The sequence below is a fragment of the Lissotriton vulgaris genome, chromosome 1_1 (genome assembly GCF_964263255.1).
Source record: "Lissotriton vulgaris chromosome 1_1, aLisVul1.2, whole genome shotgun sequence".
NCBI classification, from domain to species: domain Eukaryota; kingdom Metazoa; phylum Chordata; class Amphibia; order Caudata; family Salamandridae; genus Lissotriton; species Lissotriton vulgaris.
In genome coordinates this window covers 1,909,494,786-1,909,509,678 of record NC_141685.1, presented here as the reverse complement: position 1 = coordinate 1,909,509,678, position 14,893 = coordinate 1,909,494,786, and the positions used below count along the sequence as shown (strand labels likewise).

The following is a 14,893-nucleotide window of genomic DNA, read 5'->3' as shown; positions in this document are numbered from 1 at the left end:
ACAAGGATATAAGGGTCCTGCTAAACATCCTAAAGCCAGCCATAGATTCCATTCATCCGAACTCTCAAGCTGTTCAATGCCTTTTTGTCTTTTCAGCCAATGCTTATTGAGTAAGGTTTTGGATGTCTCTACTATAGATTTCCCTTCGATTAGCTTCATGAAACTGCTTTCCCGCTATAGTTGTATCCCATGTCTTGGTACCTAGACATATTGGAGATCAAATACTTATTACATTAATTTCATGCTCAAATGTTGTAAAGCTGTCCAATAAGGCTGTCCACAACGCTTCATTTGATTATAGATGTCTTTATCATTTTAAATTGATCAACATAAATTTGCATTGAAAAGTTCATTCTGCATATCCGCATAATTTACGGAATTCCTAATATGTGAGCAATGTGATAAATTTGGGCTTTTCTATAAATTCATGTTGGAGATCATATCCTTACTTACATCTTGGTTACTGAACACATTAGTTGTTCATCACTCATCTCTAAGACTTAATACGCAAGTGTGCTTGTTAGCATGCTGTACTCATTGAGCTGCTGTATTCTTGGTTGGAAGCTGTTTGTGTGGAGGCATAATCATCCGAATTTCACAATACCGGATTAATATTTTTTCATTTAAGACCATCACAATCCCAGGTCTTTCCAAAACGTTAATCGGATCTTCCAGGTGAATAGAATTAAATGCTGGTATTTCCAGACTCAAAAACACCAGAAAGGAGTTTATATAACATTCAATTGTTGAGTTGTGTTATTCAGCAGGGGTGGCTCCTCCATGTGGGTGGAGGAGTGTCACTTCACTGCTTTCCCGCAGTGCGAGAAGCAGAAACATAAATGGTATTATAAATACTATTGTTGTATAGCATTTTAGGACCCTACTGTAATTTTCCCGATTCATGCCCTTCTATAGGTATAAATCACCATATCCTTATATAGGCATAGAAATCATGACCATATTTAGACATAGCTCATGCAGTCCAAATATGGCAGGGTTACTTCCACTAGTTCTGAAAGTCCACAACGGTTTCTTGAAAAACTCGGCTTCAGCAGCTAGGAACTTCCCCTTGCTTGAATACTGACTTGTCCAAGAACTCATGGAGTTTTCAAAGAACTGAGACCCTTTGATGACCTTAGTACGTCCACCTTTACGTCAAACTCTGCACCTGCAAGGTATAAATATGCCCACACTTGCCATAGCAAACACACAGTGGTTTGGAGCAGTTCGACTATCTACTTACCCGACGCATCCTGCTACAGCAAGTGCCGAAGGAAGCCGACCCTCCAGCAGACTCACTGAGAGAGACGCCGTCTTTTCTCTCACCGAGAAATCCAGCTCCAGTGTTTCCAAGCTACCCTTGCGGGTTGTTGGGAAATCGAGTCCTGAGCCTGACCTCCTTCATTCTAAACCAAGGTATGGAGCTGATTAGACCCTTAGAGAAATCTTGGATAGATTCTTGGCAAGGAATACTACATTTACGCTACACCTCACTTACTCCTTCCCTCGTACTAGGCTTAGGTTAGGTACATCGTATTTTAGACGCACCAGTTGAGTACTTTTTAGCCTTTGTTATTTATGTATGTATTTAACTATGGTCTAGGAGCCATACAATGCTCTTACAGTATTATTTTATCCTACTCTTTTTACTGTACGCATTATACTTTGCAACCAGTATTAAGATTGTAGAAGTTCATTTCTTCTGCTTGAGAAAGTAGACTGTTCAATAAATACCTTTTATTGAAAACGCCCGTCTCTCTATTTCTCTGCACCTCTGGTGAAACGAAGCATGCACGAATGACTAAGTAAAATATCTATCTATTGCTTCCATGACTCTAAAGATCAGTTTTATCTTGGGTAAACTAAGTTGTCATGTATATGCGGTTGTCAGAAATTAAATCCCTTCTTGTGAACTCGAGAAATTTCTAGTGACCTCTGAGCTAGCTGGCACTCACAATTAAGTCTAATATATTCGATAGAGACCTAGTAGAAATAATTCCTACGTCACATCTATAGGATATATTATTCCAATGCGCAGAGCCTACTGGGAATATAGGAACTACACTACACTATTTTATGATTATGTTTCTCGCACTGCGCGAAAGCAGAAGGGTTTGGTTGGGGGCGGGTGGGTGGGCGTCCTGCTGTAGGGCAGGGTAGTGGTGGCCTGCCTACTCTGAGGGTGCTGGCTGTTTGGTTGGCTGACCAAACCAGTCATTCGCACTCTACCTCTCCATAGACACCTGTGTGGTCGGGGTCCCAGCCAATCACAACGCTGCCATTGCAGCATTGTGATTGACTTAGGGGAGGGAGGCTGCCTGCTTCCTGTGAGAAGCAGAGTCGACGCGGGGACCAGACCAGGCTGGTAAAGGTAAAATAATGTTGTTTTATAAATTAAACCTCTCCCTCGTGAAACCCCCTGCCCCAGTCCTCCCCTCATTCCCCCCCCACACCCCATCCCCACCCACCCACCACCACCCGTGAGTCATGCTGGCCGTGATTGTTATTCAGTCCTCTAGAAAATGATTTGGTTGGAGACATGACGACCCAAGCCATCTGGGATGAATTGTTGGTCATGCTTCTTGTATTAGATTTGTTGGCTGCAATAGACTTATTGGACTACTCAGTTGTGCTTTGGTACTTAAATGGTGTACTGGGGGTATTTTTCGCACCATTGGTCCATGCTTAACTGAATATGATTTTGTGCCTTCATACTGTGTGAAGTTCTTACTTGTTTCTGTTACTCTGAAACAAACCAGTTTTGATGTAGAATTAGAATTGCTTCAGTAAATAAAGAAACCCATTCGTTCTTAGATATTACATAGAGTGCAGAAAGAGTGTTGTATGTACGTGATGTAGTTAGTACATAGATAAGTCTGCAACAAAGTAGAGGTGCATCTCGTTTTATAAAATTGCTCTTACATGATAAATGGAAGATTTGCTTGACAATTAATTTTGCACGGCAGTTTGGACCTGACGTGCATGTTTTTGAGAGTATATTTCTTGTACTGATATGCCTTTGTCTATGCAGTTAAAAGCATCAAATTGTGTTTCAGGCACCCATGTAATGGAAGGCTCGGGAAAAATGCTAGTAACTGCTATTGGTGTGAACTCGCAAACGGGAATAATTTTTACCTTACTTGGCGCTGGTGATGAAGAGGAAGAAAAAGAAAAAGAGAAGGAAAAAAAGGAGAAGAAAAGTACGTATATTCGTTTTGGGGAACTGTTGAATGTATTTATTTCATGTCTGTTTCAAGAATTATTTGTAGTGTTTTCAGGAGTGTATATGCAGAATAGTTGTAGAGCCTCGTGCAGCAAACTAGCTTAGAAGAAAATCAATTTGAAAAGCAACGCCGTAAAATAACTCTCAATAACACGAACGAACATGCCAAATATATTGAATGCTTAAACAATGTCACATGGGCAAAACGCTATTTTGTCCCTTTTTTTCTCATTTCTCCAGTTCCAAATTACTAACACATATTTGACATTTTTTTATAGTTCGTTATACAATAATTGCCCAGTAACACCGATGAATATATGACCTACGTAATACAACCAGGATTTTTCTAGTTAGTGCAGGGAAAATAAAGATTTTAATAAATAGAAAATGGCACATATTTGTGCTGCTGTTCGAACCAGCAGCAGTCCAGGTATATTAAAAAGTAGGGGAGTGCATTGCACTTGTTTCTTCTACTGCGTAGCAACACCTTTGATGCTTCCTAAGTGAGAGCAGATATAACCGCTTATGCAGCCTGGATATTGATCACTCCACTCACAGACGCAACAGAATTTCCAGGACTGTGAGCATGAAATGTGTGAAGACACTAAATGTAGACCACATACCTCTGGAACCAAAGAGGCTGAAAACAATCTAGTCAAAAGTGGTTCTGTTAGAGAGCGATTACAATTGCTCAGCATAGATGAGTAACAAAGACACAAGAAGCAGAACGATATACCTCTTAAAAAGCAGGCCAATCATGAGGAACCAAAACTTAACTTCAGTTTGAATGATTAATATTGGGTGGGCAGTTGGTGTATAATTAATTAAATGTTTATATTGTCTAAACCCATAAAATATATACATACCAAACAATGTAAATCTTAAACATTTCTCTTATGCACAAGATAGTTTTACAATTAATTTGTTTGTCCAAATGCCATAGAGCCTGGCAAAATCATTTTTAAGCAAAGTTAATCACCCCGAACTTGTAGAAGCCATACCTTTTAAAAAAAAAAAAGGACGCCACTATCTCATTCAGTGCTGTTCTCATAGGCAACTAGGCCCATGTCTAACTCCGTACTGTTAAGGTTAACTCTACAGATGAGTTCAGGCTGCTTCCAGCGCTTATGCCAAATCCTAGTTTAGATAGCTTTGTGATCATATGCTGCATATGGGTGCAGAAATTTCCTGAGCTAATAATTACGTCAACCTCTCAAAATATCACCTAAACTTTTTCTTCCAAGTTTCATTACAAAGTACTTATCATTAGGATGTAATTGGGAGAACCTACAGCCCAAGTAGCTTTCTCTTAAAAAACTTGAATTTGGTTTTCTGTACCGAGATTACAATTTTGTATAAAGTTCGCAAACTTCTTCAGCTCAATTCTCACAAATATGGAAGGCAGGCTTGATTTAGAATGGCATTAGTTGTAACCCGTATGCTTGCAACATAATTAGGAAGATGAACACTGAATCTAGCTTACCTAGATTACTACTTGGACATCGCAAGAAGGTGACACAAAGTGCAAACAAGCATTTCCAATGCAATAGGTCTCGCATTTATGAGAGTTTGAGCTAGTGGCAATTCAATAGCTTAAATTCTTGCAAATGCGAGGCCTATTGCTTTTCAAATTACTAGCGCCCATGTAGTTCTTTCACATTTATGAAGACCGTGCCCCATTCTTTAGACAAGCCGCGTCTAAAGAAAGGGGCGTGTCAGACATTAAAGTGAAACCATGGCATGGGGGCTTTCACAAAAAAAGCACCCGTTTGCCAAGTTGACAAACAGATATATATATATTTTTTTGGGGTAAAAGCGCCCATGCAGTGCTTTCAATTTAATATCGGACTAACAGAAAAGGGTTCCGGCTCTAATCAGCAAGGCTGAGCCCGATCATCAAACAACCAACCTGTAATGTGCCAATACTGATGTCTATTCAATACATTCTTTCAACAGCGGTACAAAAAATTATTCAATGTAACCCAAAGTCATTCTTTTGTTTCTTTAATTTAATAATGCAAAAACTTTTTTCTTTCTTTTTTGTTTTCACTTTATAAAAGTTTTAAATGTTACAAACAAAAGATGAAAAAACATTAAATGACAAATTACGTGACTTCACAAACTAACACAAAACATTTAAGACATCACACAAAACGACAAGCCCAGACAGGTAAGTTTTCATTTACAACTTTTCAACCTTCTTTTTAGAGCAAAAGGCAAACAGTGCACTATGTAAAAATAGACTCCAAACATTTTCGTGTTCTATTCAATTTTCAATTTCCAAACAAAGTTGTTTATGAGAAACCGTTATTAGTAACACCTTTTGAACACTGTTTGCAAAACAGTGTTCAGAATGTGTTATTACCAATAAAGGTTTCTCATAAACAACTTCATGTGATGTTTGTAACATTTGAAACTTTTATAAATTGAAAACAAAAAAAAGAAAAAACGTTTTTGCATTATCAAATTAAAGAAACAAAAGAATGACTTTGGGTTACATTGAATAATTTTTTGTACCCCTGTTGAAAGAATTTAGTGAATAGACACCAGTATTGGCACATTACATGTTGGTTGTTCAATTTAATATCGTCAGCGCACCTTTCCTCAGACGCAGTTTGTTTAAAGAAAGGGGTGCGGCCTACATGACTGAAAGCGCTGCATGGGCGCTAGTAAACAACATAAAGGGCTGCGGCCGGCCAATTTGTGGGAATGCTAGTATTTGCGGGGGCAGAGTCTGGGCAGCGCGAGGGAGGAGAGCGATGCACGCAAGCCAGCCGATGTACTTACCCGCTCTCCCTCTCAAGCCTCCAATGCCTGCTGTGATTGGCGTGGGGCCAATTAAAAAAAGAAAAGACGCCCAGCCATGATTTCTGATTGAGTGCGCCGCACTGTTTGTATCTACAAAAGCTTTTAATACATTGAAATAAAGTGAAAGCACCCGGCTATGCTGTGGGATAAAGCATGGAGAGTACACAGTGTATGCACAAAAGAAAGCGGGCTGAAAGAAAATAAAAGCGCCCGCCGCCTGTCCATTCTGTGTGATAAAGCGTGTGGGGGGGGGGCATAGTGTATGAAATGAAGTGGGGTGGGTGAGTGTTAAAAAGCTAATAATCGGGCGCTGCATGTGACCCCATAGTAAAAGTGGAAGCAATGTGCTGCAAAAAAAAGCACCCGCCTTTATAAAAACTGCCGTCCCACCATTGTTCTTTAGATAAAGTGAGCAAAGTGTTCTCCTAAGGGCTAATGGAAACTAATCAGTAAAGACCCTGTAAAAGGTCCAGGCCTAATGGGCAGGACAAATGCAGACTATGCGCTATTAAGGAGGGACTAACATGCCTTACAACAAATCAGAAGAAACCATTCAGCAGCAACAGGAGCCAATAGGAAAGATGGGCGGAGAGTGGGCAGAGCTTTAAGTCCATACCCGAGTACCCTATGCCTCGCAGCAGCGCATGCGCTGCTCAGACGCGACCAAAAAGGAAAACAGTGGTCAAATCTTCCACTTTGTTGTGCCTACGAGAAAAAAGATGGATAATAAAAGTAACATTTCTACCTACTCTAATTAGTCATCAAAGGCAGTTGGTTAAATCTTGCTCTTAATAGAGTCCTATCATACTATATAAAGAACACAAGTTATTTTTCTGGCCCATCTGTCGTCTGTTAAATATAATTTAGCATGGAAATTAATTTCATTTCCTTTACAAGCGTATCTGTGTCAAGTGTCTGTTGCACATGCTATAATGCCTGTCTCATTTGTGCTAAGAATTTAAATTGTCTTTGTGCTGTGTAGAAAGATCCTCATTGCATGCTCAAACAGATTGGATAGTGAGTGCATGCTGAACACCCTCCTTGACCTACACTAGCAGCATATTTTATAAAAGAATCTCTGAACTGAAGCAGTCAAACAAGTCCGCCGCATTCAAGATATCATCGCTACAATCCTGACACTATAGCGTTGGATTCCATTACGAACCCAAAAACTGTGTGACATTTGGATGCTTTAATGAACTTTTTGTCCATTACATTTTTCCACTTGTCAGTGAATCGTTGGTTCCTGGAGCTCTGCAAACTCCACATCTACAATAGAGCTTTTCTTAGCTAGGAAATGGAAACCTAAAGAGGTATGCACAAAAATGTAGTGGCTTTCATGAACCATCTGTAAGGAGTTTGCTGATATTTTGGCACTCAACAAGTAACATATTTACACATTATTATCCTGGGCCTGTTTCTACTAGAGGTGAAAGAATGCACTTACAAATTTGGGACAAAAATGAACTTGGAAACGCTGCACCTTTGCCTTTGCCATCTCAACCACCACTTCTCATGGAGAACCCCCTGTGCCCTGCTTGGATTTGAGCTTACTCTATCCATGATTCAATAAGCCAGTGTTTTAGCACACTGAACGAATGCATCTTCCTCATGTTTGTTTCTATGTGGAGCGTTGTGGTCACGAGTTTGAAACCTGGGGAGTCTACCTAGATTCTCATTTGTCTAAGATCAAGAAAATTACCACAATTAGTGTAGAGTAGGAAATTGGTTATCTATATCCAGAAACTGCAATTCTTTAGCCCTTTGCAGGTTCTGATATTTTATGTTAAACAGCAGCAAGCTGTTGTGACCAGTGAGACTCCCTTTAAAACAAGAGCCGAACCTAAAACAAGCCCTTGGAGAGGCCTGGAAGCACTTTAGAGATATGATGGCCTAACATAGAATAGAAAAGCCTTTGGAAACTGATGACCACCAATAAAGTTTCCTCAGCTTTCACCATATAAATGTGTTCAACTGCAATCAATTTTATCATCTCTCTGCATGAGACTCTTAGATTAGGCAGACCCTCCAGGATTTCGCGATTTCGCGGTTTGCCGCGAAATCGGCACTTTTGTAAAAATGCCGCGATTTTTACAAAAGTGCCCGCGAAATCGGCACTTTTGTAGAAATCGCAGCATTTTTACAAAAGCCGGCAGCCGCTATATCCTGGGGGGGTCTGCTCTTTGCATGTTACACGGTCCTGGCATCTGTCCAGTTTGCAGACATTTTACTGCGTGTCTAACACAGACTCTCTCTCGACGCAGGTGTTTGCCCTGCAGTGATTGTGTCTTTCTTTTTATCATTTAAAGGACGGGTGCCCCTTCCCCCCACTCCGACCCCACCTTCCGCTGCGTTTCAAACCGGCTGAATGGCATGTCCCCGTCTACACCAGGAGCAACTCATTTACATGTAATGGTCTTTTAAAGACCTGTTAAGTACGGCTGTAATTTGATGCTCACCAGTCTGCAAAGTTCTGTCAGCCCGGGCTGACAAACACGACGGGGGGGGGGGGGGGAATCTGGGTCCTGCAGCTTCCTTCCTTTGTGCCTCTGCTGTTTGTATTTTTGGGGGTTCCAGCAGCAGTTTCCAGTCACCCGTGCGTGGCTTGTATCTTGAAATGGGTTCGAAAATGAAATCCCCAGAACCTCTGCCTTGAGCACTTAGCTCATCACCGGAAAAAAATAGAGATGAAACTGTAGCGAGCACTTCCCTTCTGAGGCTGGAAAGTCGGAGTTAATAGTTTGTTAGAAAAAGAAACTAAAAAGTGGCATGTAATTGAAAAAAAGAGGCCATTAATTCGATAATGAAAACTCTTAATTCTCCGTGAGGTCCGAATGCGCTGCGCTTCTCAAATGAATTATTATTGCTTTAATGCAGGCGGGAATATGTTGGGTGTATCCCTGTAATTTTAACAATTGAAGGCTTGGTTTACAGAGCGCCAGATACAGGAATACAACAGTATGTATAATTCAATCGAGGAAGGAGACTGCTGTGAGCGCAAAGACCATCCTTAGCAGTGCCACTCTCCTCACCCTCGGGGTGCACTGGCATTTTCGTTGTCAGCTGCAGACTATATAGCTGGACTAGCAGCCTCATGACCCCATTCTAGCCCAAGACCTACGCCAGTGCCCAACCTTTATGCGTGAGCAACCTTTTTCTCTGCCTAAATGCAGATTACCTTCCAGCAGAGCACAAGTGTGGGGGGTAGTGGTATGGCCGGTGCAATGATATAATTACAGGAGGCAGTGATGCTGGTTACTGGGTCTCGCCGGCATAGCCCAACTGGCAGATGAAGAACTGCAATTCCAATGGGTAACAGCCTTCACCTGTGGGCTGCTTCCTCTGTTCCATATCCCAGGTTGCCTATTCAAAGTGGAATACTCTACTAATAGTTTCCATTGATTTAAGGCTGAAAATGAATGATTATGAGTAAAATAAAGTGCCGCTAAAATGCCGCTAAATTTCCATATTTGTGCCGCTAAATTTCCATATTTGTGCCGCTAAATTTGCGAATCCATGCCGCTATATCCTGGGGGGTCTGAGGTTGACATTGGTATGTGCAAAAATACACCACCCTTTGAGACAACTTTAAAGTGCAAAATGTAAAGATCTTCATGGGTGAATGTGCCTCATTTTAGCATATCCAGAAGCTTAATTTGGGCAGTGGAGACGTATAACAGGTTGTCTCTTCTATGTTTAAGGGTGTGTGCGCAAGCCTATCTTCCATGGGCTCTCCCTTAGCAACGAAATAAAGTTCAATAGGTCCGTATCGGTTCAAGGGTGAAATATTTTGCCATTAATAAATGCCGTAGGACATCCTGCCTTAAAGGTAGTGTCCAGCTGCATAGGTGATACCTGACAGGCTGTTTGTTAAATCTGTGAACATTTACATAGCTTAGGTTGGCAGAGTTTGCCACAGTCATGGGTGTCCTTTGAAAGAGAATGATTTCAAGCTGAATGGTTCCCCCAGAGGTTATATTGCCCAGGAAGACGTCACGGAGATTTGGATACAGTCTTTTGGTTAATGCAAGTTCCAGACTTCTGCACAATTGTGGCAACCGTTCCCCCAGAGTAGTGAGCCACTTCACAGGGCAGTAATGGTTGAAATCCCCTCTGGGCTCTAGTAGCATGCATTTTCGATCTTGTACCTTCCAAATTATAGATCTCAAAGCTGAGATGCGGCCAGGCCCATCGGAAGTTAGTGTAGACTTGTGTTCTTGGTTAAAATAGAACTACAAAGGATCTGCCAGAGAGTTCAAGCTTTTAATTTACACGTTCCATTCTTTTAAACACTGTTTCTCTACGGTCTAAATCTCCCCACGGCCAGTTTCACAGACCACCCTGTTGACAGCCAAGCCAATTTACATATAGAGAAACTGTGCAGTCGGCCTACCTGTTCCAGGAATCCATATTTGTTAGCTACATTTGCATTTCTAGCTGGCCTTTATCTAGATGGGCACCATTTGTCAAAAAGATGAAAAAGTGATGAAGCTCCAATATCTGGGGAAGGTGGCCTAAATAAAAAGTCGACTCGGAAATTCGGTGATTTCCCTGAGGCACTTTTAAAGATTCAAGCAAAGTGGTCCTTTGACTACTTTGAGTCTTGGAAAGAGCGCTGTATGTCCACTGTAAATCCCAGGATGGCAATTGATAGGAAGGATAATCTCTGATTCTCCCAATTGATCAGAAACTCTAGACCCTGAATACTTTTTGTAGTCCTATTAAATGTGGCCTGTGACATGAGAATCTTGTCATGATAAATACACATTCACATTCATCCTACTAACTGAATGGGATGATGTTCCATTCTTGAGAAGCTTACTAAAGCACCATTTAGCTATGATAGTTCTGAAGGGAGGATCAGCAGTTCTCTCACTCTGCCCTTAAATTCAAGGTGTAGTAAACTGCTATGTGAATTTAGAAAAGGCTGCCATCAGGTATACATCTTTTAGGTCCTTTCGACCAGCCAATCCTGTGGAAGCAATATTTCTCACAAAAATGTGGTTACACCTTGACAATAAAGCACTAGTTTTTAGAAAGTCTACCTTTCCAGACTCATTCTGAGAAGACATCCTAGATCACAAGAAGATGGGACAGTGGCTCCCTTCTGATGAACAGCTACCGCCTCATAGATTATTAAACATTTTTCTTGCGAGAAATTAATGTTAAGGGCAATAAACATGCCCTTGGCTTCTACACTACTGCTTGCTACATCTAGAGTCCCAGTTTCTTGAAGACCTTGAAAAATTAACTCCTGGTCTCTCATACAGCTCCCACGTGCCCAGGGAAGGCTTCTCAGGTTTCACTCCAGCCAGGGCTTCCACAGGTCCAGTTTCACAAGCTACAGTACCAGTTCCAGCTGACTGCTGGTTCTTCCACACAAGATGGCGGCATTCAGCATTTGTTTCCCAACAGCAGTGAAGTAGATGCTAGCAGGCTGACCTTTGCATTACAGTTCCAGTCCCCATGTGAAAGTGGTCAGAAGTCTTCCTTTTTTTATTTCCCTACTTTGTCAGGAAGAACTCTTCTTCCCGAAGATTTTATTCCAGGTGTAAGAATGTTCTGAGAAGTTGGTGATAAGGTGCCATTTTTATCCTGTACACTAGATGATGAAGAGCGATTTTCCCTTTGTCAAATAATATCACCAAAACTCACTCCCATTTTCGGCACTTCTTTCATCTAACTGTAAACCTTCTCAGACTCTCTTGACTGCATTTGTATTCAAGGCTACAATATGGAATTGTAAATAGTATACATTTTATTTTCCTTGCAGGTAAAAAACAAGATGGAGCAATTGAAAATCGTAACAAAGGTAAGGGTTTATGTTATATTCTAAAATGTGTTTAGTCCAGTCTTCTTTCACTATACTATATAATTTACCAGTCATTTTATGTGTGCTCACTAGCATCTGAATTGTAATAAAATAACATTCTAAAATTACCATCAGTAACATCAATGTTAGTTTCTTAACATACAATAAGGTTTCCATTTTATGTCTTCAATGTCTGTATTATTTCTATTTATGCTACTTCAGTGCACCTCAGCAAGTGTTATTATTAAAAAGTGAACCAATGCAGCCATTTAATATTGTCCCATTTGATATTTATGTGTTCAGGTCTTGCAGTTGACTATGCCTCTTGCCTTCTGTAGCAATAAGACACATGAAACCTGACAGGTGTGCCATAACTAAAAACTGAACTTCATTTCTCTCACTTCCTCCACTGCCTCATTAAAGCTGTGCTATCAAAAGGACTGAACCTACTAACACGAATGTTAAAGGATATATTAAGATGAGGAGTTATGGTAAAATACATTCATGATTGATCATTCCGAGTGCCGGGGCTAAAGCAAAGCAACATTGCGTTACACATTTTCCAATTGTATTTTATTTGCATGCGTAGTGGAAGGAGTAAAGGTAGTCCGCCTCGGGAGGATGGCCAGGCATGCTTACCAGACTGTCTTTTCAAGAGATAGGTTGTGAGGAAGGGCTTGTAATCTTGTAGAGTAGGAGCTCGGATCTGACTAGGAAAGGGAGGATCTGACTAGGAAAGGGATTTCATAGGAAGGCCTTAAGCAATTCAAAAGGCAAAAACTTAAATGATACATAGTATGTCTTATTTACAGCCAATAGCGTATTGCTTGCACGAGTAGTGTCTAGTGTAGAGCTGTAGTGTGTGATTATTGTATTGTAATTGCATTTATGCTGCGCTTGCAAGACACTTGACAATGCATTGAAGCACTTTATGGTGGTTAGCACGCTACTCCTTAACCCAAGGTTAGTGGTAAATCCAGTAGACATTAGTTACTTTTATAAATGGGTTATTTACTTGTGCTTTGACGAAATTGAAGCATTTCTTCCAGTATCCAGTTGTGCATTCATGTAATAGGAGTTAGGTTTGGTTACTAGAGATGAGTTCATAGTTGAAAGATGTCTGATGGTGGCCTCCCATGTAAAGTTTTGAACTGGGATGAGTAGCCTGTAGAAGGCATCGGGTCTTCTAAAATCTTCGTTTGTGTCTGTGAAACATATACTACATTCTTGTATCAGTATGAATGCCTTCATAAGGTGACTAGTAAGGTGCTTCTGGAGTCTTCCTAGTAAGCTGTTGTGATAGGACAGCTTACTAAAATCCTTCGTGATCTACAATGATTTTAGAATATCGGCGAAGTGAGAATCAATATTTCTTATAAGTGGTTAGAATCTGATGGCTGTTGTAGCTGAGGAGTTAGTCAACCTGATTATCATCATGTAATTAAGTTGCATTCCAAGGATCGAGACTGAAGGAGGGGGGGCAATGGACTTACAGAAAAATGCACACTGATGGAGCAAGGTAGAAGTGTCATTTGGGGCAAACATCGATTCAATTCCCGACAGCTGTGAACCAGTTCCATTTTGGTCTGCTGTTCATTGTGAAAGAATGCAAGATTATATAATTTTTTGGGGGGCATACCATTGCCCTAAAACTGGGACGTCACCTTTCAAATGCATAAGCACCATAACATTCAGAACCATGATTCCTGACTCCACAGTCATACACTGCATCTATTCTACGCCCACATCCTACACACATTGATAGGGTAAACATTTATACATTGTTTAGGCCGCACATTGATGAGGTGAAAGACTAAATTGTGGGTGGGGGAAAGATCAATTTAAAAACTAGGCCGGCCAGTAGGCAATTCGCCCTGGCAAGTGACCGGTAAAAAGACCTCTCCTGCTACTACAATTTGTTGCTGCCACCACTGTTGGTCTTCCACATTCTGGTGAGCTGACACAAGTCATGCTTCATTAAAGAGGTTGCACATGGCATGTCCCTTCAGACCTCAAAGCACAATTCTGGATTTGTGTGTGCTACTGCCAGAAATTAAAGTGTCATAAACTTTCTATCTGAAAGTAGAAGTGCTCCCTCTCTTGAACCATGGGGGAAACCTTCTCTATCTTTTCTGTCCACCAAACACTTTGCATGTTAAACTGGCCATAACTGCACAAGTCAACACATCACTGCATCCTTCTTCTACACCCTGAAGATGATGAGGATAATCTTCAAATGGCTCCCATGCAACACTAGAAAAACTGTCACTCAAGCCCTAGACACCAGCACGTTTTTCTACAGGAACACCCTCTATGCTGGGATCACCAAGCAACTCGCTAAAATACTAGAAACCATCCTGAACTTGGCAGCCAAACTCATTCTCAACCTCCCACACACAACTTGCATCACACCACGCCACACAACCGAGTGCGCCCCTGGCTCTTGATAACCAGCATGCTTATTTCAAACTCTTCTCACGCACACACCCTCAAGGCACTACATAATATTTGTTCCACCTACCTGAACAGTTGCATCTCCTGTCATCAACCACCCAGAAATGTCCACTCTACAGGACATCTGCTTGCAGACATCCCACACATATACAGAACCAGATCAGGAGGGGGTGGATGTTCTCTTGCATCGCTCCAAAAGTGTGGAACTGTGTCCCATTCTAAATCAGAACCTCCTCCTCTCTAATTGAATTCTGAAGAAGCTGAATTAACCAACCTACCAAAAGGCAGACTTGGGCACACATCTGTTCAGAATCAGAATGCCCTCGTGGGTGATAGTGAGCTTAATAAATATGCATAATAGTTGCTGCAGTGCACTTTTGAAAATATGTTAAGTCTCCATGATGAGTTACTGAAAGCACCTAGAATTAAATATATTGTCTGCAAAATGGAAAACGTTACATTTAAATTATTTAATCGTTTAGAATATTGCATAAGATAAATGTTTGCTTCTGTAAAAATGTTTGATTGATTTGTTAAAATTTTCAAATAAAATCTTACGTACACAAAAATTTACATGAATTCCTCTGTTTTGCGAA

The 14,893-nt window shown here is 40.9% G+C and overlaps 1 protein-coding gene across 5 annotated transcripts in view; it reads left to right on the top strand.

The window, feature by feature from the left end:
* ATP2B1 (ATPase plasma membrane Ca2+ transporting 1) overlaps window positions 1-14,893 on the top strand; it is a 428,175-nt gene that overhangs the window by 210,095 nt on the left and 203,187 nt on the right. For all 5 annotated transcript variants that reach the window (XM_086919543.1, XM_086919538.1, XM_086919544.1 and 2 more), the window contains exons 6-7: window positions 3,057-3,200; window positions 11,805-11,843. In XM_086919543.1, coding sequence (XP_086775669.1) covers window positions 3,057-3,200; window positions 11,805-11,843 — 183 coding nt within the window. The remainder of the gene's footprint in view (window positions 1-3,056; window positions 3,201-11,804; window positions 11,844-14,893) is intronic.